General features: G+C 47.2%; 7 protein-coding genes and 2 long non-coding RNA genes across 19 annotated transcripts; 5 read left to right on the plus strand and 4 right to left on the minus strand.

Moving 5' to 3' along the window:
• The first annotated feature begins 1,358 nt into the window (after positions 1-1,358).
• On the plus strand, positions 1,359-4,235 carry LOC117579374 (ADP-ribosylation factor GTPase-activating protein 2). Of its 3 annotated transcripts, XM_034265243.1 has the most exons (7): positions 1,360-1,445; positions 1,510-1,688; positions 1,781-2,104; positions 2,319-2,453; positions 2,565-2,708; positions 2,771-3,644; positions 3,705-4,235. In XM_034265243.1, the coding sequence occupies exons 2-7, from the start codon at positions 1,608-1,610 to the stop codon at positions 3,866-3,868; spliced, it is 1,722 nt and encodes a 573-aa protein (XP_034121134.1). In that variant the 5' UTR covers positions 1,360-1,445; positions 1,510-1,607; the 3' UTR covers positions 3,869-4,235. The 3 variants fall into 3 exon arrangements, with proteins under 3 accessions (XP_034121135.1, XP_034121136.1, XP_034121134.1); XM_034265244.1 differs by lacking the exon at positions 2,319-2,453 and having other exon boundaries at positions 1,359-1,445; XM_034265245.1 differs by lacking the exons at positions 1,781-2,104; positions 2,319-2,453 and having other exon boundaries at positions 1,359-1,445.
• A 174-nt stretch (positions 4,236-4,409) lies between these two features.
• On the minus strand, positions 4,410-5,924 carry LOC117579375 (transcriptional regulatory protein AlgP). Of its 4 annotated transcripts, none has more exons than XM_034265249.1 (3): positions 5,695-5,924; positions 5,369-5,539; positions 4,410-5,293 (listed from the first exon to the last, which is right to left on the minus strand). In XM_034265249.1, the coding sequence occupies exons 1-3, from the start codon at positions 5,771-5,773 to the stop codon at positions 4,542-4,544; spliced, it is 1,002 nt and encodes a 333-aa protein (XP_034121140.1). In that variant the 5' UTR covers positions 5,774-5,924; the 3' UTR covers positions 4,410-4,541. The 4 variants fall into 4 exon arrangements, with proteins under 4 accessions (XP_034121140.1, XP_034121138.1, XP_034121137.1 ...); XM_034265247.1 differs by having other exon boundaries at positions 5,369-5,560; XM_034265246.1 differs by having other exon boundaries at positions 4,410-5,308; positions 5,369-5,560.
• A 1,479-nt stretch (positions 5,925-7,403) lies between these two features.
• Positions 7,404-10,484, minus strand: LOC117579377. 5 transcript variants are annotated; one of them, XR_004573478.1, is made up of 3 exons: positions 10,193-10,484; positions 9,188-9,894; positions 7,404-7,517 (listed from the first exon to the last, which is right to left on the minus strand). It is a non-coding gene; the product is annotated as an uncharacterized LOC117579377 (long non-coding RNA). The 5 variants fall into 5 exon arrangements; XR_004573479.1 differs by lacking the exon at positions 7,404-7,517 and adding an exon at positions 8,912-9,128; XR_004573477.1 differs by lacking the exon at positions 7,404-7,517 and adding an exon at positions 8,912-9,131.
• A 4,763-nt stretch (positions 10,485-15,247) lies between these two features.
• Positions 15,248-17,652, plus strand: LOC117579349. Its single transcript, XR_004573473.1, has 3 exons — positions 15,248-16,961; positions 17,022-17,105; positions 17,178-17,652. It is a non-coding gene; the product is annotated as an uncharacterized LOC117579349 (long non-coding RNA).
• A 388-nt stretch (positions 17,653-18,040) lies between these two features.
• Positions 18,041-18,633, minus strand: LOC117579957. Its single transcript, XM_034266131.1, has one exon. It carries the CDS (start codon positions 18,493-18,495, stop codon positions 18,136-18,138), a length of 360 nt encoding a protein of 119 aa, XP_034122022.1. The 5' UTR covers positions 18,496-18,633; the 3' UTR covers positions 18,041-18,135.
• Positions 18,634-18,931: 298 nt separating this feature from the next.
• On the minus strand, positions 18,932-20,633 carry LOC117579955 (location of vulva defective 1-like). 2 transcript variants are annotated; one of them, XM_034266129.1, is made up of 2 exons: positions 20,257-20,633; positions 18,932-19,117 (listed from the first exon to the last, which is right to left on the minus strand). In XM_034266129.1, exons 1-2 carry the CDS (start codon positions 20,588-20,590, stop codon positions 18,984-18,986), a joined length of 468 nt encoding a protein of 155 aa, XP_034122020.1. In that variant the 5' UTR covers positions 20,591-20,633; the 3' UTR covers positions 18,932-18,983. The 2 variants fall into 2 exon arrangements, with proteins under 2 accessions (XP_034122020.1, XP_034122019.1); XM_034266128.1 differs by lacking the exon at positions 18,932-19,117 and having other exon boundaries at positions 20,022-20,623.
• A 48-nt stretch (positions 20,634-20,681) lies between these two features.
• On the plus strand, positions 20,682-21,257 carry LOC117579956 (general transcriptional corepressor trfA-like). The gene has a single exon (XM_034266130.1). The coding sequence runs from the start codon at positions 20,782-20,784 to the stop codon at positions 21,139-21,141; it is 360 nt and encodes a 119-aa protein (XP_034122021.1). The 5' UTR covers positions 20,682-20,781; the 3' UTR covers positions 21,142-21,257.
• A 544-nt stretch (positions 21,258-21,801) lies between these two features.
• Positions 21,802-22,378, plus strand: LOC117579959. Its single transcript, XM_034266132.1, has one exon. It carries the CDS (start codon positions 21,936-21,938, stop codon positions 22,293-22,295), a length of 360 nt encoding a protein of 119 aa, XP_034122023.1. The 5' UTR covers positions 21,802-21,935; the 3' UTR covers positions 22,296-22,378.
• A 152-nt stretch (positions 22,379-22,530) lies between these two features.
• On the plus strand, positions 22,531-23,114 carry LOC117579960 (spore coat protein SP65-like). Its single transcript, XM_034266133.1, has one exon. The coding sequence runs from the start codon at positions 22,665-22,667 to the stop codon at positions 23,022-23,024; it is 360 nt and encodes a 119-aa protein (XP_034122024.1). The 5' UTR covers positions 22,531-22,664; the 3' UTR covers positions 23,025-23,114.
• The last annotated feature ends 753 nt before the right edge of the window (positions 23,115-23,867 follow it).

Here is a 23,867-nt window from a genome sequence, read left to right on the forward strand (position 1 = left end):
GTTTTGCGTTTGATATTTGTGTGTGTTATTTTAGAGTAGATATGGAGCTTGGGACACAACAATGCATGGAGAAAGCACCAAACTATTTATTGGATAAGTCCGTTCCGGCGCAATAAAAATGTGTGTTTATCTCTTTATAAATTGATAAAATGAGTACCGAGTATAAGATTAATGGATTATAATACCCATATAATCAACCCATACTGGGTTTAAATAATGCAGATTAAATGGTCACCCTGCTAAGCACTTCAACTTTTCGGAATATCGAACACCCGCTCTATGTAACACACCTTGCAATAAAAGATATTGGTTGATGGCTCACGAAAAGCAGAGAACTTTTATCAAAAACATTCAAGAAAGTTATAAAATTGTTAATGTAATAAAAAATGCAAAGGCAAATAACGAGGCATCACCATGATTTGATATATATTTCGACAATATGTACAACCATCTAAAGCCTATTAGGATGGTGAACGTTTACTTTATATTCAGTTATATTCAGGTTTCAGCTACTTTTGGCCCTCGTATAAATATGATTTATTGCTGTAAGCGCTCGCGTACCATGTTAACTACCGGATAACAATCAACAAGTGGTCGCATGGAGCAACATTCCATTTGAAGCCACTTTAAATTTCATTCCCACTTAGTGGCACGCCGTTTATTTTTTTGTTTTACCTTTTTAGTTTGAACCTTACTTATCAAATGAGCCAAAAAAAAAGGTCATAACAACTAGCTAATAATGTGGAAAATGTATTTATTAATTATACTATAATATATGTTACGACTTTATCTGGTATTAAACATTAAGGAAATTCAAAATCGTTAAATAAGATTTTCATCGGCTCACATGGTATCTACATTTTTGCTACATATTAACTACATATTTAAGTTATTAGCAACAGGGCCACCCACTAGGAAATGAGTACGTTTGAAAAAAAGTTTCGCTGTGTTTTTTTCGTCGACCGCTAGTGGAAGCGGCCGTGTTAAAAACCTTCGTTACCCGATTCTTTCGACATTTTGGAGAAAGTAAAGATTTATAAAAATACTTTAAAAACAAGATACAAAAATACTCAGTTACAAAATGCAAAGTGTGTCTTTAACGAGGTCGCCATGAACCGAATGATAGGAAATTTAATTTAATTTTGATTTTAATATTGCTAGCAAATAAAACAAACACAGAGCACAGAAAATCGGTTCAGTAATGGGATCAAATTATAGTTTTCGCGCGGAGAGTCTCAAATTGCTAGTAATATGAAACAGAATATCAAAAGCGAGGAATCTGATTCTCATCGGTATATTTTCGGAATATTTTCAGAAGGAGAGACCCTTTTGCGGAATATTTTTGAAGGTCAGACGGCATCTTTGATCGATAACTTCGCGGTCACACTGAAAACACATGTCCACGTACAAAAGTTCAAGAATTTAATTTAAAAGTCTTTATTTAGGTAACACCCAGGGTGTATGCTCATTAAAACTAAACTAAACAGGGTCTTTTTGATATTGGGGCAGGGATTACAACATCTTCAAAGGTGAAAGAGCAACGGCCAGGCAACGTCAACAATTTTCATAGCTGTGAACAAACAATTGAGTTTTGTGCAGTATTCGTCATGTCCAATTCCGCTGCGGGACCCACCAAGCAGGACCTCGAGTCGGTGTTCAGTCGCCTGCGTGCTCAGCCAGCAAATAAAGTGAGTTGCCCTACTTTGGCAGCTTGCCCTTCGGCCCACAATTAGTAGTAGCCCTACACTCACCCTATGACCCGCTTTAACACCGCTTTCAGTCCTGCTTTGATTGCGCGGCCAAGGCACCCACCTGGTCATCCGTCACGTATGGCATCTTCATTTGCATCGACTGCTCGGCCGTCCACCGGAACCTGGGCGTTCACCTGACTTTCGTGCGTAGCACCAATCTGGACACGAATTGGACGTGGCAGCAGCTGCGCCAGATGCAGCTCGGCGGTAATGCCAACGCCTCGCAGTTCTTCCGCTCCCACAACTGCACCAGCTCCGATGCCCAGGTCAAGTATAACTCCAGGGCGGCCCAGCTCTATCGGGACAAGCTGAGTGGTCAGGCCCAACAGGCCATGAAGGTGCACGGAACCAAGGTGAGTTCTCAGTTCCACTTCTGGCTCTGACCATCTTGTTTGTTTGTTCTTGCCTGGAGTTTCCTGACACTGACACTGACACACCTAATTAACATTTGCTTTTGCTAATATGCCTTTGCGCTTTTCCGAACTACGATTCCGACCCCAATCCCAATCGATATACCACAAACGTGAAACTGACACCTACACCGACAACAACACCAACACCAAACAGCTGCATCTTCTGGAGCCGGCGGTCGACAAGAGCGAGGGCAACGAGGCTGCCAAGGAGGAGGATTTCTTTGCACAGTGCGACAATGACAATGTGCCCTCTGCGGACTTTAATGCGGAAAACAACAACATCAGCAAGGTAGGAGACACCCCAGAGAGACACACAGGAGACACGCCCGCGCTTTTAGAGTTGATTTGTTCTCGCCTGTCACCTATGCCTGCCACTTGCTCATCAATGTTTGCCTTTCAGCTGGAGACGAAGCCGACTCCCTCGCTCATTAATCTGGAGAGCCAGCTAGGCGGCGCCCCCAGCGTGGATCTGCTCAACTCGGTGGTGACATCCTCCGTGCCCTCCTCAATAGGGGTGCGCAAGATACAGCCTAAGAAGGGCGGGGTAAGTTTTTCCACGAGCAATATAGAGGTGCGCCCGATTAATTTGTGTGTTTCCTTTTGCAGCTGGGAGCTCGTAAGGTGGGCGGCGGTCTGGGAGCTACAAAAGTAAAGACAAACTTTGCCGATATTGAGGCTCGCGCTAATGCGGCCAACGAGATGAAGACGTCCAGCGTCCAGGCAGCGCCCGTTGACAAGCCCCAAACTGCGGAAGAGGAGCTGGAGACGGTGGCCAGCATGCGACTGGCCTACCAGGAGCTATCCGTGCAGAAGACACGCGAAGAGGCAAAGCTAAAGACCATGGATCCGGCCAAGGCCAAGCAAATGGAGCGCCTGGGCATGGGCTTCAATCTGCGTGGCTCCGATATGGCCCACTCCGCCATCGGGGACATGGCGACCATTCAGCAGACGGCGGCTCCCAAGAATAAAATTTCTTCGCTGGAGAATGATAATTTCTTCACCGACTACTCGCTGTATAGCAGTGGAGGCGGAGGCGGAGGCGGCACAGGAGGACATTCTAGTGAGAAGCGAGAGAGTTCGGCTGTAGGCTCCAGCAAACTGGACAAATTCGAGCTGGATGCGTTGGGCTACGAGACTATCGAGCCCATAGGCGGAACGCATAGCAATATTACGTCAATGTTTGCCAACAACTACGACTACGACAACCCCAAGGCGTCGACCAAGACGAGCAGCGGTTCGGGTGCCAAATCCACATCCACCTCTTCTTCCTCCTATGCGACCAGCAAAAGCAAAAGCACCGCCAGCAACGATCCCGTAATAGCCCAACAAAAGTTTGGCAACTCCAAGGGCTTTGGCTCCGACCAATACTTTGCCAGCGAGCAATCTTCCTCTGATGTTGGCGGGAGTCTGAATCGATTCCAGGGATCACGTGCCATATCCTCGTCGGACTATTTCAACGACGGATCTTCAGTTGGCAGGGGTGAGGGAACATTCGTTTTTATAGATGCAAATTCTGACCTCTAAAATATCTTTTCTGTAGGGGGGAATGGCGGAGGGTATTCGTCTGCGAACTTTAATGCGCCCGACCTAGACGTGGAGAGTGTAAAGGAAAGTGTGCGCCAAGGCGTCCACAAGGTGGCCGGCCGCATCAGCAATCTGGCCAATGATGTGATGTCTTCGCTGCAGGACAAGTACGGCTACTGATATCAGAAGGACGGCCACAGCCACAGCCAGAGCCAGAGCCAGAGCCAGAGGAGTCGCAGGAGCAGCAGCGGCAGCAGTGGTGGCGGTGCAGGAGACACTAAATTTAATGTTTTTATATATTAGTCACACAAAAAAGCTTAGCGAATATGCAGAAAGTTATAAACAATTCCGAGCTAACCATGTAGCCTAGCATCACAGGATTCATCCCTGGATACCTCTACAGTTCTTGTATAAACAAAAATAAGAGTAACGAAATCCAAGCAGTCTAGCGAGCTGTACAATACGCGTAGTGTCTTTTAAAATATACATCCACATATTATGCTATACGAATGAGAAGGATCGATGCATCCCCCTTAGCCCTAATGATCGTTGATTTGTTTTCTTCATTTAAGAGAATTTACTTTGCCCATTTCCACTTTGATTGTATCTCGGGTAGGTTTAGATCGTGTCGCAAGACCAGATCATCAAATGAAATAGAACACATAAATATATTAGAAATGCATAGCGGAGGATCGTTTCCCCAACCGAATAATCTCTTCAATGGCGTTTAAAAACAGAAAGAACTTTATTTAAATGCGCTCAAAGGTTGACAATTTCGCTAATAATTACAGGAGAAGCTTTAATTTACAGACTGGATCTAGCAAGATGTGGAGGATGGTCATCAGTCGGTGGCTTAGTGGCGGAACTTGCTGGGATTGGGACGGACGCGGGCCCGCACAGAGTCGGGGGAGCCGTAGGCGATGGCATGGCTGGTGGCAGCGCCTCCTTCGCCGGTACTGAAGGAGTTGGCAATGGCGATGGCGCCGCCGCTGGTACCTCCGAAGTCGATGGGGAAGAAGGTGCCGGCGGGCAAGGGAGCGGCAGGCTTCTTCGAGGGCTTGGCAGCTGGAGTGGCAGCCTTGACTGGCTTCTTAGCTGCTGGACGACGGGCATTGGGCACGCGGGCTGGGTTCTTGATCACTGGCTTGACCGGCACCACCAGCAGCTCCTCCTCATCCTCGTCAACATCGTCGGACACGGTGTTCTCGGCTTCCTCATCCTCAATGGCAGCGACCTCGGGTTCATCCTCCTCGGACTGCTCGAGCTCGACAATGACCTTCTTCTTGGCGGGCAGATAACGGTTGGCAGGCACGAGGGGCTCAGCGATGGCCTCCTCCTCAGCGGCGACTGCGGCGGCGGCAGCCTCCTCGGACACAAAGTTGAATTCACGTGGCACCTTGGCGGATTCGTCTGTCTCCACGACGGCAGCGCCAGCCTCTGGCTCAGCCTCGGGCTTAGCCTCAGGCACGACATCAGCATCGATGGCCACCTGGACAACAGGAGTCTCCTCGGGATAGGCCTCGGCCACGGAGGTAGCTCCATGGGCACCGGCAGCGGCCAGGACATCCTCGGCCTGGGCCTCGGCGCTGAGCTCATCCACAGACTCTGCATGATTGCAATCTTTGGTTAGGAACCGCACTGTTAGTTCTGGCTGGGATTAGTTAGTGGGCGAGTGCTTACCCTTCAGGTAGGTGCCGGTGGCAACGGTCTCTCCGGCCACAAGGGCGCTGGCTGCCTGGGTGGAGCGGGCGTGGGTGCGTCCTGGCTGTACGTACTGCATGTACATGATGCGCTGCTGGGGCGCGGAACCGTACCACTCGGCGGCGGCGGGCTGCTGGTAGTAGACCATTCCTGGAACGAGGTATTGCCGATCTTCAGTAAATGTTGACCAATGGAATGAGAGATGATTAATGATCGAATGAATAGCGTGATCTCCGACTCATTTAATCCTTTGTGAGATTTGTGGACGAGGCCTCTCAGCTCCTGTATTCTCTCGCTCAACTCACTTTTCCTGGCGGGCAGGGCATCGCCGCTGGCCACGAACCCAGCGATCACCAGCAGAGCCAAAGCAGCACTGAACTTCATGTTGGATTTAATTTGACTTGCGATTGGCGGTTGGTAGGGGAATATATATATAAGTCCTTGGTTACTTGAGGGAAACGCGCACTGATCACAGCAGGAGCTAAACTTGTCACTGAAGTTTCCACCAAAGAAGTGATGTCTGGGCAACGCAGCGCGTTAGATTTATATACGAAACCAAAGTGGCAAAAAGGCCAACAAGACGAGCATAATGAGAGGCAGCGACAAAAAAATCGGATATACCCATAGGCAGGCATATGTACATATGTACACCGAGGCAGAAGCTGAAGCTGAAGCCGAAGCCGAAGCCCTGCTTTGTATGCAGTAGGGGATCGTCGCGGGTCTGTCGAACGTGCGAACCATCCGCCTGACAACTCCGATCGCTGGTATCTCGATGGTACTCATATTGTAGTCGTATTCGTATCATCGTATTGCGCCTTTATGGTGGATCGACCGAGATCGGTTAAAGCTGTCAATTCGGGGACCTAATCAGCGATGGGTGTTGGTTATTGAGAGATATTTGCAGGCGGGCTGGGCACAGGAGGTGATGGTTAGTCTCGATCCAATTCAACCCATCGCAATCCCCGCCACGAGTAGGGGGAGGGACACATGTTGGCTATAAAAAACAAAATTGGCAATTTAATTTTAAGGTCATTTCGCAGTCACTGGATAGGAAAAGCCAAATTATTCGAGGTTTATGGGTGCGTGTGCGCCTTATCGCCTTTTCGTCGATAGAAGTGAGCCGCCCTGAGAATAAAAATAGCCAGCCGGGGACATGCAGTGCATAAGATATCTCGGCCAGGAGATCAGCTTGGATCCAGGCTGTCGTGGAGCGTGATTCATTCAGCCCATTGACGTCAGTTGGAGAGTTCTTCTCTAGACTGCCGGTGGGCGCCAGCTGTTGCCTCCTAAATGTCAATTACTGCAGTTTCTTCCACGTTCCCCACGACGTGCACCTCATCGTTAAGTGAGTTTCCTCCGCCTCAGGCTGAGTCATTCGCATCAATCATAGTTGGTGCTGCTACTGCTGCTGGCTCACCTGATAGCGTGGCATGCAGGGAAGGGCATGGCCAAGTCGTATCGTTTCGTTGCGGACCCACTGCAGGCTGTCAAAATGGATTTTTGATTAATTTTTTTGAATTACGGCGAGCGACTTCTGATGTGCACTTCACATCAAACGTGGCGACATCTGGCCGCAAAATCGAAAATTGAATTGATTTTTTGCATATTAAGCTGCGCACTTGCCTTTGTGTGTGGAAGAATGGGGGAATGGTGCATGGCGTTCATGGCGATTGGCTTAATGACCATTTGCTCCATTAGGTTCCATTGGGGGCCACCCAGCGACTTAATTGCACATTTTGTATTTATCCCATTCCTGTATGATTTATCCAAAACACATTCCAAATTATCAAATTTTTATGCAAACGCCTCGCAATGTTTTCAAAAAAAAAAAAAAAAAACCCAACGAAGTGTGCTCCTCCGCATGACAATGGCCCTGTTCTGGGTTAGTTCTACGCAATAGTTGAATTGCTTCAGAGCAAAACATAAACAAGGCAAGGAGGCGTTGCTGACTGTAAGCCGGATCTTGGTTGCTCTGCATTGGACTTGAGTTAACTGGAAAAGAAAAATAGTCTTACATGAAGAATATAATTGTACTTGAACCTACTCAACTGATTAAAAAGCAGTTGATTTTTCCCCAAGTTATGGTAGCCAGTAGTTTTAGTGGCACATATATCATTTTAAGAGACATCTGTAAGTAATAGAACATTCAAATTACGATTTTGTTCACGCAAAAAATAATATATAATTGTTCATATAAAGCCCGAAAGAAATCCCCATAGAAATTGAGTTAATTTCTAGCACTTCTTATAGAAAAATAGATATTTGCCAGAACTTAAGCTGGAAGAGTTATGGTCATTCAAAGAACGTATTATATGGTCAATTTAATAAGGTACCATTGGTAAGGAAAAACGTTTAAAAAGGGAAGAGCGAATAGAATTTTATATCCTGTTCGACACCTGTTTATCAGGTGCCGCCTCTGGCCGTTTATGCAAATAGAGGGATCTCTGTGGAGCGTTTTACCTCTTAATGTTCTATTTAATTTCCGAATTTGGAACACCCAAGACCATTAAATTGAGTGTGTCCCTCCGCGCTAGATAGTGGCCCGCTCCCCTATCCCGGAGAGAGCCGGATGAGAGGAGGGGAGAGGAAAAAACCAACCAAATGTACGACATTATTGCCGATATGCAAACGGAATTTCAATGTGCGCTGCTTAAACAGCAATTTGTGGACGATTGTCGATTAGATGATGCCGAAACTCGAGCATGGAGCACCCGTGGCAGAAACAAAACACTTTTGGATATTATTCGAAAACCCTCTCCCCCTTAATTATTATCCCGAAACGCACTGTACTGGCGCGAGAGTTTCGTGCAATTAACGTAATACTTTTGACTTGTTTCAATTGAGGCCCTGCCTCGCATCTGCCACAAAATTGTATTAAAAGCGTTACTCTGACATTTAACACTTGGCATGCGGTTGCCACTGGGCCCTCCAGTGGAGCACTCTCACCAGCACCAGCGCAGGACATTTCATCTGGCCTGACAATGCAATTAATCAGCGTAGATTAAAATTAACTTAATTCCGGGTGCAGCTCGACATTGCGGTCGATCCATCGGGCAGTCCGACTGCCGAGTGTAAACTCGGTGCATATTTATATCTCTGCGGCATGGGGAGCATCGCGAATTGCTCGGAGCTCCCGTTATCGCTCTCAATCGGTCCAATAAAAGTGCTCTCCTGGATGGCTTAGTGCCCGGACTCCACTCAGGTGACTCCCAAAGGGCAAAGGCCCGTCCGGCTGTTCCGGGTCGCCACGACTGCCAGCTGGCCGGGGCAGTGATTAAGTGCAGCTAGCGCCGGACATGTGACACCAGCTGGTCGCCCAGAATCCCTCGCTGGACCTCAACGGTGATCATTTTTCTCGCCGCCTGTCACTGGACAAGTTGGCAATTAAAGATATGTATAAACGGATTTTTCCTTCCTCCTATTTTCTGTTTTTTTGTGTGGAAATAAATTGTAGAAATAGGAAAAAAAAACAGTGCAACAGCTGTTTACTGCTTACCGCTGGCCTGACCTGACCCGTGGAGAGGAGTTCCACTGTTGTGGGGCCACATGCAAACCAGTTGCCATTTTCACTTCTGCGACTTTTTACAATTTATTTTCACACTCTCGAGGACAACTTTTACAGGACACAGTCGCCACATGGCCGGGGCGGCTGGAGCCTCCTCAGCCGGAGACTCAGCCTCTCCTCTGTCTGGGTATGTGTGTGCCGCAGTAGTCAAGATGTTGCCATGTTTCGCCTTGTCTGCTGCACTTTAATGGCTTCATATTTCCTGCAAAATTAGAGAAGTTACTTTTGCTTACATTTCTAGTTTCTCTTGGTCCTACGACGACTCCTTCTTTCCGTTGTTGTTGTGGCCTTTGTCTTGTCGACTTTGGCTTTTGTTGCAAGTTTCTCGCTGCTCATTATGGGCCACGCCGCGCCGCGCCGCGCCACACCAAGCCACGCACACGAGCACGCACATTCTCCTCACAGTGTCGAGTCCATTAAATTGTAATTTTTGGCAACATTTTGGTTTGCATAAATCTTGGCCCCGACTGCAGTTGTTCCACGTCTACATCCACATCCTTGCCCTCTCTGGGGACCGGTCTCTGGTGTCCTTGTGGCTCACGCTTGCTCGTGTTTCAAGTTTATTAAAAAGTCCTCAACATATTATGGTTACTTAAACTATTAAAATAACAACTGACTCTCTCAATGTGTGTGTGTTCTCCTTGGGGACTTGGGGCTCGTCCTCCGGCTGGCTCCTGTGCCCGCAGATAATGTGTAAATAATTTGAGTGCAAACAATGGGCTCCGAGTTCTAGAATTGCGCCGGGTGTGGACAGGGACCAGGACCAGGACCAGGACACGACTTGATTTGCATCTACATCTTGCTGGTACTCCTCTTCCAAGCCAATCCCAGGACAGTCCTCAGTCTATTGTTCGGGGCCCAACTTTGCATCGATTCAAGCCAGAGAAGCCACAAAATCCGTATGAGGCTCATTAAGAACGTTTTTCCGGAGCATATAGCCCTAGAAAAACAGCATATAATAAATCGAGGTGAGCACGGAAAACGTATCGTATCCAGGTGGAGGACAGAAAAACAGAACAACTGCAGCGTGACAAACAATGGGGAAGGACAGTCGCAATCGGTTTTGTGGCCAGTCCTGTCCAATGGTTGCTGGCTCGTGTCAAGCTCTGACCCCCCCTTGGGAGCTCGAGCCAGAGCAGCCGCAGACAAACGGAGCCGAAGCCGGAGCGGGTGCCCGATAAGAACCAAGTACGGATGGACGGACGAGCGGCGATAGTGTCACAAAACAAATAACTTACCGAAAAAAGCCGCAAAGCCAGCAGCAGTCCAAGGGGCAGGCTCCCACAAGTGACCGCTAATGTTTAGCCACATGTGGCAGGGCAGGCAGGGATCGGGCGAACGTCAGGCTTTTCAAATTGCATTGTCAAAGTTCGGTTGTTGGTGGTCTGGTCTGGTCTGGTCTGGTCGGTGGTATGCAAATTTCACTAAAATAAAGAAAACGGGCAAACACAAAAAAAAGCGGCTGTGGGAATGTGCATATGTGTGTGTGTTTATATGCGATGTAGTGTGGCAAAACAAATGAGTTCCATTCGATTTGAGGACTGCCAACTTGGTGAAAAATGTATATATGTTATGTAAATGCTAAAATGTGTGTATGTAATTTAAAATAAATTTGTTAATATAAATAATTGGTTTTCTGGTTTTCCAACTCATCCACAAACATAGATTGGGGTCTGATAACGAAAGAAGTAGATTGTATGTATGTTGGTTATTTTACGGCTATCAACACTAATTTAGCGTTTTACCTCTTGCTTTCTCTCTCTAACAACACGTTGATCGTTGATTTTTGCAACGCAATTTATTCGAATTTCATTTGCTGTATCCCTAATACACAGTCAGCGTTTTTCAAGTGCTCTGTAAATATTCCCTAATACATTTTGTGCTCGCATTACGGTCCGTTCGTAAGATTTCATTAGCTCGGCTCTCGAGGGGAAGTTTGCGGAACGTAATTAGAAATGAAATGCAGGCGTCTGCAGGAGGAGCCACGCAGCGAGTCGTGGGGCGGGGCTGGCTGATTTCGTAGTGGCGATGCGGCTTCAAGTATTTGAGTGTGTTTTTGCCACGCATCAACGGAAAGTGGCCAAGGCGTGGATGGCAGAAGAGCTAAGTTCATCCGCACTTGACACATGCTAATGCGTGCGGTAAATGGCGGCCCTAACCTCACTTTCGGGTCTGCGCTTCGGGTCACCTTGAAGAAATGCAAAAATGGAAGCGAGGCTGCATTAAGCGTACGGTAAATTTAACTTTTGAATGTTTTTTTATGTGTGTGTATGGCTTAGCAAGTACTAAGTGCCATCAACACCAGGGCCGTAATTAAACGCTCGCAGAGCATTTTCTAGGATAGAGTTGCAGCTCTCTCGTTCCCAGCAATTAGGCCGGAGTTGTCGTCAGTGCAAGTAATGATTATGGCCAGGAAAAAGCGGAAGATCTTCGGGCAAGCACAAAGAGCCAGCGCCAAAGACAGAGTTGGAGCCATGGCCCAGGAGCACAGGACATGGCCAAGTGCCAATTAGCAAGCAAAATAGATTGTAGTAAATTTTAATGACATATACGGCAGCCGCATGGACATGGACTTAGTTCCTGCCTCCTTTTCCTCAGTCTCGGCCCGGTTTTTTGTGCCCGATGGTGGCCCTTTTGAAGGAGCCGGTTGCTTGCAAGCAGTCAAAGGCGTTGACCGCTTGCTGCATCATTGAATTCAAAATACCCCAGTAGAGTGGTGTACCCTATGCAGTGTGTGAGTGTGTATGTGTCCCCAAGTCCACTTCAATTAAAAAGACTTTCACCCACTACAAAAACGAGGAAAATGAAGGAAAGAAAGCAGGAAAACACTTCCGCCTTACTTTACTTTACTTTTGTGTGCGCCTTGGTAAACGTTTGCAATTGCTTTGAAATTGCGCAGACGTGCAGTGTCCCCCATACAGAGTCAGGGTGGCTGGGAAAAAAAACTGTCTGCCTAGTGGCAACGGCAGCAGCAGGGCCGGGTATTGCAGCACGACATGACTTCCGCTGTGTCTCTGTGGGACGATTGCCCCAAAGTGAAATCAATTCAAAGCCTTGTCCGGGCTCCAGCTGCTTCTCAATTGCCTTTTCGGCCATCATCAACGCTTCCACATGGCCCTCATCGTCAGGCACAATTCTCATACCAATTCTCATTCCGTTGCCCATTCTCATCATGTGCGAAATGAGCCCGATTATATTCTTCTTAGTGGATGTTTCTTCAAAATGTCATCGAATCATATCCCTTATACACTAGTCGGAACAGAAAATATGTTAGGCCTTATAAGACAAATTCCCATAATAAGAACTAATAAAACAAAACACTACATTGCTTCAATATAATAGAAACCATGAGGTAGATACCTAAACGCCGATCTCCAAATAGCAAATAGCAACAGCAATCTGAAGCTCGTTACGAGCGGATCCCTGGCCCACCTTCCACCTTCCACATACACATAACATACATTCATGTGTAATTATGAACATCTGTAGGTATATGATGCATATTTATAATTAGCATAGACATTTGTAAGAACTCCTTTCCAATCTTCCTACTTGCTTTTATTATTGTTTTCCTGAACATTTTTAATGCCGGCGATCAATTATCAAGCGGTGCAGTCAGGAGCAGGCCATCAAATACACAGTTACAAGCAATAACGAGCCGGTACGAACGGGAGCGGAACGAGACTGGCCTGGACTCCTAAATGTAGCCTGTACACTGACATGGATGATTGAAATGGGTTGTGTGAGTTGGGGTGTTCCGCTTCGGATTCTGGCCACAATCCTTCATTGTTGTTGCAGGCAGCAGCAGCAGCACCCATTCGAGGCTGTCGGGCGGACGGTTATCCAGCCAGCCGGCAGCCAGAGCGGGCGATAAAATAAATTTGCATATGAATTGAGAATTAAGAACATTTTGCACATCGTGCAACCTCTCCCTTACCCGCTCTCTTCTTCTCTTTTTCCCACCAGCTCTTATTCTCTTCTCTACTCTTCTGCTCTGCTCCGCATGTGGATGTGGATGTTGGCATTGTGGCTGCTGTTTGGCCTTTGAATTAGAATCCACACATACACATACATGTGTACATTTGTACATGTATGTATATCCCTCACACGATTCCCCATTCCATGCACTCTCTCTTTCTCTCGTATCAGCTTCCGTATCAGCCAGAGTGTGAATGGCTTATTTCCTTGTTGCCTTTTTGGCCGCATTTCGGAATTTGCATTTGGCCTTTTTGGGGGCGAGCATTTTTATGCGCTTTTGCTCAGGGCCACAAAGGCATGTACACTGAGAAAAAACAAGGGAAACATTAGTGATTTGACGTTTGTCCCTTTGATATCCACACGAAGTAACTGTTGTTTTCTTCGGAGTGTAGAGAAAAGAGTAGAACAGCCCGAACAACAACTCGTTAGGCTATTGAAATTGAAAATGTTTGCCGACTGATGCGATAAGAATGAGCAAGTGGAGTGGAGGTGGAGTAGAACTGGGTTGAGAGATTATAGTTTTGGGCATAACTGTGGTATTGGCCAGCAGCAGAATTTGAGGGGAAAGTTGTGGGTCAAGTGTTGGCTGTCGGATAATTGGATTTCTAACAGCAACAACCTCTCCTGCAAATGCCTGCAATCAATCGATGCTCCACAGCAACACCTCGACTAAACTCCAGATTGAGAAGGAGGAGCAGGATGACCAATCCCCATCCCCATTTTGTTGTGCAAAGCCCGCGGCCTAAACCGCGTGCTAAACTTCCATTTCATTCCACGGACACAAATCGAATGCTTCAGTTGTCGCTTTTTTTCTTCTTGGTATTTCGGGGCATTCGCAAAACTTTCGACATGCTCATAAAATTGCTCGTTTAACTCATTTAACTTTTTGTTGCTTGGGGTTCAAGTTGTATCTGTATGTGTGTGTTTGGTTGTATCTCTCTGTGTGAGCGGGTGCTCTTTTTTTATTTTTAGAAAGTTTGCATAAATTGTAGCAACAAGAAAAGTTAATAATGCCAGCAGGCAACAGCTCGAGCTGGGGCGACAATGAAAATAATTCAATTAAAACACTTTCCAGTTTTGGGTTCTCCACAAGGCACCACCCTCCGGTGCATGCATGTCAAGTTACAATTACGCTGAACCAAATTAACACGTAGACCAGGACAACAGGACACCCGGCAAGCAGGGGACCAGGAGCAGGAGTTCCTCGTGTGTGTGTGTGTGTCTATGCATATTGGCCGCGAGGCATTCGCCAGAAAGTTTTCCATGGGGCGGACTTTCCGTTCATGTGTCCGGGATACCGCACCGACTGCGACATCTATGCCATGTTTACTTTGCCACTTAGAGCTATGGATGTTCTTGTTGCAGCTTAAAGCAACAAAGTGCCGCTCCAGCCGGGAATTTAAATGTTAGCCAGTGGCTTAGGCCACACAAAGTTCTTGGGGGCGACTGCTGCTGCTCCTCTTCTCTGTGCGGAATTTTTGAGTGTTTAGTGTGTTATTTTAAGATTTGATTGGCTTTGCCCAGGGATTAGGGTGGGCTCGGTGTCATGTTGATTCTTGGCAGGGCTCGCTTCTGTTGCGACTGCGAATGGACTTCTGGGAGTATAATGCCAGTGTGGGAGATCAAGAGTCAGCCATGCAGGAGAATACTTTAATCATAGCTTAGTAAAACCTCTTTTTCCATACGCTTATGTATGTACAATTTGTTCGACTGCAAATCCCCTCAATGGACATATCCATAGTAGGACCTTAACGAACCGCACTATGCAATGCATTTAACGGAAATAATTCTCTGTTTTTATGCACTCTTAACCCCTTTAATGCCGGACGCATGGCATCCATTTTTGCAGCAATTTAGTCCATTAAAAATTGTTTTTCCATAATTTTTTACAACCAGCATTAAAGCGGGTCGACAAAGAGAGAGGATAAAAAATACGAAAAGAATTGATGGCGCATCGAGCGTCCATGCTCGTTAAAAATCAATCCCCCAATGGGCGGGGCAAAGGTGTTTCACTGAGCCCCCGCCTCTGGTCTCGTGGTCAATATGCGAGACTATAAGTCTATATAAGAGCCATCGCCGACAGCATCGGTATGTAGGGGAATATATTTTCGGGAGTATCTACATACATGCTTGTGTCGTCTGGCAGGAGCTGCTCTTCGAATTCACTGCTATTAGGTTAGACATATTCGGAGGATCAGTCCAGCAATAAAAAACAAGAAAAACGCCCCTTCAATTATTAAATTCTTGTACATTCGTACATTCATTGTAATTCGAGTCAACCATCAATGCGCCGATATGTGTGGATCTCAGGTGTAGAGTATTTCGTTGCCGCACTGGCCCAAAATTGTTGATAATTCTGAATGGGGGGCATCACTACAAACTGAGGCGCAATGAAGCGCAACACATCCACGCGACATTTGCAATCTACGCGGTGTATCTCTGCATCGTGTACGAGGCTATGACCATGGCTCTGACTCCGACGCTGGACACCTCCACCAAAATGTGTCCAATGTAACGCCACAACAAAGAACGTTAATTGACGCCAAAATGCTGCAGCATAAAAAGCACAAAAAAGAGAGGGAATCTCCGGATGGAACAAAACTCTGAAAAAAGGCAAGAGAATAACCAGCAAAGTGGGGAGGAAATGTGAAAAAAACAATTTTTCCAGTCGGACACATTTTGCGGCAGGAGCAGGAGCAGCATCAGTGTCGTGTCTTCGTTGGGTTTTGGGTAAATTTAAATGCGCCTGCGACCTGATCTCCGTCCCGACCTGATCCGACCCGACCCGACTCCAGACTCAAGTGGCTTTATTAACCCTATGAGAGGTCACACGGGTCTCCTAGGTCTACAATCCCCTGGACGTTACATCACTGGTCTACACTCCACTGCCCTTTCCTAACCGGGCAAAAGAGAGAGGGAAAGGAAGAGAGAGAGAGAGAGAGAGAGTGGGCGTTGTTGAATCAGCACACGTGATTAATGGCCTTTAATTATGTCAAAGCGCGACGGAAGGACTCTGGCTCTGACTGGGCTACGTGTGTGTGTTCCTGTGCAACGGTATGCCAGTTAAACGCTTGACATTAAAAAATTGACACCGTTCGGGGTGAAATGTTGGCGACGTTCTGGTTCTGGGGTGGGCACTCTGCACACTCTCGGCCGATGTGTTTTTGCTTCTCTCTGACAACTGTCTGGCACACGGGACTCGGTAGTTCCCCCACGAGACTTGTCTTTTCGGCCTGGCCCGAACACACACACAAACGCCACTCCATGGACTGAGCCACAACTCCTTTGGACATTTGTTACCAAGCCCCGTGATTGTGTGTGGGCGTGTGTTTCGGTTGTCGCTTTTAATGAAAGCGTCATAAATTATGTTGCAGTTGACGAAAGCAACAGCGAAGCTATCGTCTCCGTCCAGAGTCAGAGGTTACAGAGCGGGGGTTACTTAGCATATGGCCTGAACATACACACCTCCTACGTTTGTATGTTTGGCTTTTGGAGTTGCAGCAGCGCAGCAGAAAGGGGTACCAAGTGCTTTAAATATGTTAAACAGGTGAAACCATTAACCAAAGAATAATGCATTTTACTCAAATTTAAGTATACAAATGCAACTAAATAGTTCTTAGAATAGAAACACAGACAGATATATTAGGTAGAGTCCAAAGAGAAATTTCCAGATATCATCTGCCTTCACCTTCAACCATGGTATCTGTTGCTGTTTCAGTGCTTGTGGCCCAATTTGTTTCCGGTTCGTTGTATTCATCAAACTTTCGTTAATCAATCTAATCTCCCATGGTGGCATTGGAAGTGTTGATTCCCCGCTCATCCCCGCAGAATCACTTGCAAATCGATGACTGAACGCCGAGCCACTAGTCGATTTAGCGCCAGCCGCGAGAACCTCCAGCCTGGTGGTGCACAAGAGAAAGACCAGAGCGGAGAGTAGTAAGAACAGCTTAATATACGACATTTTATTTTGCCAAATGTCTGAGTTCTACTGTTACACTATCACCAGACTCGTTCGAATTGAATGAACAGGTAAGCACACCCATATAGTATTTACACAGCATGCTTGTTCAGTTTTATTTCTCTTTTAAGTACAAAAAGCTGCAAGTCTACGATATTCAGAAAATGCCACTTCGATGCCGAGCAACTTCTGAGGAGTTTGGAACCCATTGCTGGGTAAAGATCTACCAGAGAACTCTCTTTATTGTTGGTTGCCTGAAAACAGTTTTCTATTTGCTCTCTTCTCAGATGTTTCTCGGACCCCAGTCGGAGGGGGAGTGCTTGTCTCTTCAACTGTGGAAGCTTTTACGTTTCTGCATCAAAATATCGTGTGTTCTGGGGATGCGGCTATCGGTTCACATTTGAACTGGAAATTGTAAGAATTCCTTGTGCTAAAAAATCTTTTCAAACTCTCAGTACATATCGAAGGGAGCAGCATCCTCCCTTTTGCTAGCCCTGTGCCCTGTGCCCTGTGCCCTTTGCTATTTGCCAAATCAAATAATTATAAAAGTTCTGCCCCCGCCACGCCCACAGTCCGCCCACAGCCTTTGCCATAGGGCTCACAGAAACAGAACTTGAAACAAACTTTTGGCTCAAAAAAGGTGCAGCGGCAAAAGTTTCGAGCCAACTAGCAAAAATTTCATTTAGGCGCATTTAGGCGTCAGCTACAGTTGGAAGGTGAAAGGAAGAGATCGGGGGACTCCCGCCCAGATAGAAATTCTTAAAGCCAGTACGAGAGCATAGAAATCATATTTGGACACAAATTTTATGCAGCCTCAGCGGCGGCGTCGACGGCGTCGGCGGCGGGAAAACTTTTTTTGCCAACGCTGCAGGCGAAAACTTTCGCCTCAGTCTCGGGGAAAGAGTAGACGGTGTAGGCATCCGGACATCCAGTGTGTCCCCGCCGTCCCGCCGTCCCGCCGTCTATACGCCTTTGTGCCAATTTCAGAGTTGCAGAGATCCACCGAAGCGTGAGAAATACGCCACAGCCTCCGCTTTGATGGATTTGCAACTCAAAACGGGGCCAGACCCCAAGGATGCCAGTAGAACCGCAGCTAGGCAAACCCTTTTTGTTTTTCCTCTTTATCCAAGCTCTTCACAACAAATGGCTGTTGATTTGTTTCGGTATTTTATTCTGCAAATTTTGTATACTTTAAGCTGCTGCTCCAAGAATACAGCATCGCTGGACGACTTCTTTCTTACAAGCCTATCCGCGGAGCTGGTTGATCAGCCTACGCTGCCTCGCGTCCAGCTGTAGCATTCGGCGCCTCCTGCGCTCCTGGCGCTGCCTCCTTAGCTGACGACGACGACGAATGAAGGCACGTGTGCGACGCCTGGCCGCTGCAGATCCAGAAGAACCCGAGGAAGACGATGACGCCGTGGTCATGTCCGAGCTCGAAGAGGCCACTGTAGTTGTTGCGGTGGAAGGAGCAACTGTTGTGGTGGCCGTGGACGCGACAGTAGTTGTAGCTGAGACGGTTGTGGTCGTGCCTGTGGCAGCGCCACTCTCCTGGGCCAGCAAGAAGCAGCCGAGGACCGCGAGGAGAAGCACAAATGAGAAGCGCATGCTGACGTGTGTCCAATCTGGCAATCTGTGGTGACTTTTATACCAGATCTTGTAAGTCGATAGAAGTACGTCTCCTATCAGAAAATGCTATGCAATGTAATGAGCAAACATGCTTGACATTCGGAAATGTTTGCTCAGCTTTTCGATTGACATTGGTTTCGGTACATACAATATGTAATTGTTTAAGTGGCTCACCAGTTGCAAGTTAGATTAGTAGTTTTTTTGGGCTCAACCTCAGCGACTCTAAGCGGGATATTACTTCATGCAACAGATTGCAGAAGACCTCAAGCTCACTCATTTCGATGGGATTTACATTGCATATGTATGTGTGTATTTATCTNATGATGTTGCCCGAAAGAACCCAAGGACCCCAAAGCACAAATCCCTTAAGCGGACAAGGCTTAACGGAAACTATTTTTTAAAGGCATTAACTTTATTTACATATTAACTTCCTCCCCATAGCAGGGCGAGGCCATCTCATATAGTGCTTAGCCGCGGAGCTGGTTGATCAGCCTACGCTGCCTCGCGTCCAGCTGTAGCATTCGGCGCCTCCTGCGCTCCTGGCGCTGCCTCCTTAGCTGACGACGACGACGAATGAAGGCACGTGTGCGACGCCTGGCCGCTGCAGATCCAGAAGAACCCGAGGAAGACGATGACGCCGTGGTCGTGTCCGAGCTCGAAGAGGCCACTGTAGTTGTTGCGGTGGAAGGAGCAACTGTTGTGGTGGCCGTGGACGCGACAGTAGTTGTAGCTGAGACGGTTGTGGTCGTGCCTGTGGCAGCGCCACTCTCCTGGGCCAGCAAGAAGCAGCCGAGGACCGCGAGGAGAAGCACAAATGAGAAGCGCATGCTGACGTGTGTCCAATCTGGCAATCTGTGGTGACTTTTATACCAGATCTTGTAAGTCGATAGAAGTACGTCTCCTATCAGAAAATGCTATGCAATGTAATGAGCAAACATGCTTGACATTCGGAAATGTTTGCTCAGCTTTTCGATTGACATTGGTTTCGGTACATACAATATGTAATTGTTTAAGTGGCTCACCAGTTGCAAGTTAGATTAGTAGTTTTTTTGGGCTCAACCTCAGCGACTCTAAGCGGGATATTACTTCATGCAACAGATTGCAGAAGACCTCAAGCTCACTCATTTCGATGGGATTTACATTGCATATGTATGTGTGTATTTATCTTCAATTACAGATCTTTCTGGATCGTGTTATCTATATGGTAACAGACAGAAAATACACTTTATGGGAAAATAGGAAAATACTTTCTAATAAAAATGTACTAAAATTATTTACCTTATCCATTACGGAGGATATCTTTTATTCTCCCATGTAACTTTTGATTATGCATCTCTATCCTACTCCTATAGGAACCTCAATGGGAACCATCGATACAATATGGTTGAGATAACCGGTAGCTCCCGCAGACTACAAGATATGAATCTGGTTAAGTGAATAATTGTCTGATCCCATAGCCAGAACAGTGAGTCCCAGTGTTGGATATAAAGAACTTTACATCAGAATTCATTTTCAAAATACTCGTATATTCAATTTTTCATATTTCATGGGTGCTTAAAGATAAGGATTTCATCAGGGAATGATTTATCGGGAGTTTTGGATATGTCTCCTTTCTTCCCGCTTAACCTCGGAGCTCGTTGATCACACGGCGCTGGTTCTGAATCCTGTTGCGGAGCCTCTGGGTCTGGCGCTGCCTCTGGCGCTCACGGCGCTGTCGCTGACGAGCCAAACGACGGCGACGTCGGCGACGCCTGGCCGCTGCGGAGTTGGAGCCTGAAGATGATGAGGACGCTGTGGTCGTGTCGGAGGTCGAAGAGGCAACGGTGGTGGTTGCGGTGGAAGGAGCGACTGTTGTGGTGGCCGTGGACGCGACAGTAGTTGTAGCTGCGACTGTTGTGGTCGTGCCTGTGGCAGCGCCACTCTCCTGGGCCAGCAGGAAGCAGCCGAGGACCGCGAGAAGGAGAACGAATGAGAAGCGCATGGTAACGTGCTGTGCTTGAATCTGCGTCAGAGCAGGTCTTTTATACAGATCTTGGGCTTCAGAAAGCCGTGTAACTATTTGGTTTCTCGACATTGTGTAAATATTTTTGTTTGCTCCGCTATGTACCTGGTGAATTTAGTCGATCGACAAGCTGTGCAAACATTGCCAAATTCCAATAGAAAAACAGTGGAACTATCTGTTAATTACAACAATTACAAAAACTACTTCAGAGGGTTTTCTGCTATAAAAGTCACCACAGATTGCCAGATTGGACACACCTCACCATGCGCTTCTCATTTGTGCTTCTCCTCGCGGTCCTCGGCTGCTTCCTGCTGGCCCAGGAGAGTGGCGCTGCCACAGGCACGACCACAACAGTCGCAGCTACAACTACTGTCGCGTCCACGGCCACCACAACAGTCGCTCCTTCCACCGCAACCACCACCGTTGCCTCTTCGACCTCCGACACGACCACAGCGTCCTCATCATCTTCAGGCTCCAACTCCGCAGCGGCCAGGCGTCGCCGACGTCGCCGTCGTTTGGCTCGTCAGCGACAGCGCCGTGAGCGCCAGAGGCAGCGCCAGACCCAGAGGCTCCGCAACAGGATTCAGAACCAGCGCCGTGTGATCAACGAGCTCCGAGGTTAAGCGGGAAGAAAGGAGACATATCCAAAACTCCCGATAAATCATTCCCTGATGAAATCCTTATCTTTAAGCACCCATGAAATATGAAAAATTGAATATACGAGTATTTTGAAAATGAATTCTGATGTAAAGTTCTTTATATCCAACACTGGGACTCACTGTTCTGGCTATGGGATCAGACAATTATTCACTTAACCAGATTCATATCTTGTAGTCTGCGGGAGCTACCGGTTATCTCAACCATATTGTATCGATGGTTCCCATTGAGGTTCCTATAGGAGTAGGATAGAGATGCATAATCAAAAGTTACATGGGAGAATAAAAGATATCCTCCGTAATGGATAAGGTAAATAATTTTAGTACATTTTTATTAGAAAGTATTTTCCTATTTTCCCATAAAGTGTATTTTCTGTCTGTTACCATATAGATAACACGATCCAGAAAGATCTGTAATTGAAGATAAATACACACATACATATGCAATGTAAATCCCATCGAAATGAGTGAGCTTGAGGTCTTCTGCAATCTGTTGCATGAAGTAATATCCCGCTTAGAGTCGCTGAGGTTGAGCCCAAAAAAACTACTAATCTAACTTGCAACTGGTGAGCCACTTAAACAATTACATATTGTATGTACCGAAACCAATGTCAATCGAAAAGCTGAGCAAACATTTCCGAATGTCAAGCATGTTTGCTCATTACATTGCATAGCATTTTCTGATAGGAGACGTACTTCTATCGACTTACAAGATCTGGTATAAAAGTCACCACAGATTGCCAGATTGGACACACGTCAGCATGCGCTTCTCATTTGTGCTTCTCCTCGCGGTCCTCGGCTGCTTCTTGCTGGCCCAGGAGAGTGGCGCTGCCACAGGCACGACCACAACCGTCTCAGCTACAACTACTGTCGCGTCCACGGCCACCACAACAGTTGCTCCTTCCACCGCAACAACTACAGTGGCCTCTTCGAGCTCGGACATGACCACGGCGTCATCGTCTTCCTCGGGTTCTTCTGGATCTGCAGCGGCCAGGCGTCGCACACGTGCCTTCATTCGTCGTCGTCGTCAGCTAAGGAGGCAGCGCCAGGAGCGCAGGAGGCGCCGAATGCTACAGCTGGACGCGAGGCAGCGTAGGCTGATCAACCAGCTCCGCGGATAGGCTTGTAAGAAAGAAGTCGTCCAGCGATGCTGTATTCTTGGAGCAGCAGCTTAAAGTATACAAAATTTGCAGAATAAAATACCNAGGTCTTCTGCAATCTGTTGCATGAAGTAATATCCCGCTTAGAGTCGCTGAGGTTGAGCCCAAAAAAACTACTAATCTAACTTGCAACTGGTGAGCCACTTAAACAATTACATATTGTATGTACCGAAACCAATGTCAATCGAAAAGCTGAGCAAACATTTCCGAATGTCAAGCATGTTTGCTCATTACATTGCATAGCATTTTCTGATAGGAGACGTACTTCTATCGACTTACAAGATCTGGTATAAAAGTCACCACAGATTGCCAGATTGGACACACGTCAGCATGCGCTTCTCATTTGTGCTTCTCCTCGCGGTCCTCGGCTGCTTCTTGCTGGCCCAGGAGAGTGGCGCTGCCACAGGCACGACCACAACCGTCTCAGCTACAACTACTGTCGCGTCCACGGCCACCACAACAGTTGCTCCTTCCACCGCAACAACTACAGTGGCCTCTTCGAGCTCGGACACGACCACGGCGTCATCGTCTTCCTCGGGTTCTTCTGGATCTGCAGCGGCCAGGCGTCGCACACGTGCCTTCATTCGTCGTCGTCGTCAGCTAAGGAGGCAGCGCCAGGAGCGCAGGAGGCGCCGAATGCTACAGCTGGACGCGAGGCAGCGTAGGCTGATCAACCAGCTCCGCGGCTAAGCACTATATGAGATGGCCTCGCCCTGCTATGGGGAGGAAGTTAATATGTAAATAAAGTTAATGCCTTTAAAAAATAGTTTCCGTTAAGCCTTGTCCGCTTAAGGGATTTGTGCTTTGGGGTCCTTGGGTTCTTTCGGGCAACATCATTCTGTAAGCCGCACCAACAGGGATCTTTGGGGCGCTTTATCAGCGCTTAAACACATCTCCATCGCATCGTGCCACCACACACATTTACATAGTTCGTATTCAATCAGGCGGGAGCACAAATATGGGGGAGGGCGCATATCCATGCCCTCAATCGTCAATCCTGAGCCGGCAGACAATTGGCCCTCTCCCAGGAATTTATTATGGCCGGGATTGGGATTGAGCGCTTAAAAATGCTTTCCTTGTAGCCAAGAGAGAGTCAGTGAGCCAGTGAGCCGCAGTCAGGAATCAAATCAAATAAAATATTCATTTTGATCTTTGAACTGTGCATAAATATGCAGCTGCCTCCTGTCTGTCGTGGGGGAGAGGAAGAGGGAGACCTTCCAGCGCAGATATTTGTGCGAGTATCTGTGATACGTATAAAAATTTTGTGTGTATAAATGTATAAAAGATGCGGTTTGGCGACGGCACTTCATCATCTAGCTCGTGCTTGTCCTCGTCCTCCCCCCGGTTGGTGCCTGTTGAAATCCTACAATAACAGAGAAAATAAAAAAAGGAAAATGATTTCGCATTTCGCCATTGTGTAAGAAATCGAAGAAAAAATGGATATGAATAGCTGTAGGAGCAGGGTTCGGCGGGCAGGAGAGGGGGCGAGCGAGAACTTGTGGCATTGCAAATTGAAGCAAGATTAGGGTTAAG

This window comes from Drosophila guanche, unplaced genomic scaffold (assembly GCF_900245975.1).
Source record: "Drosophila guanche unplaced genomic scaffold, DGUA_6, whole genome shotgun sequence".
In the NCBI taxonomy this organism is placed as follows: domain Eukaryota; kingdom Metazoa; phylum Arthropoda; class Insecta; order Diptera; family Drosophilidae; genus Drosophila; species Drosophila guanche.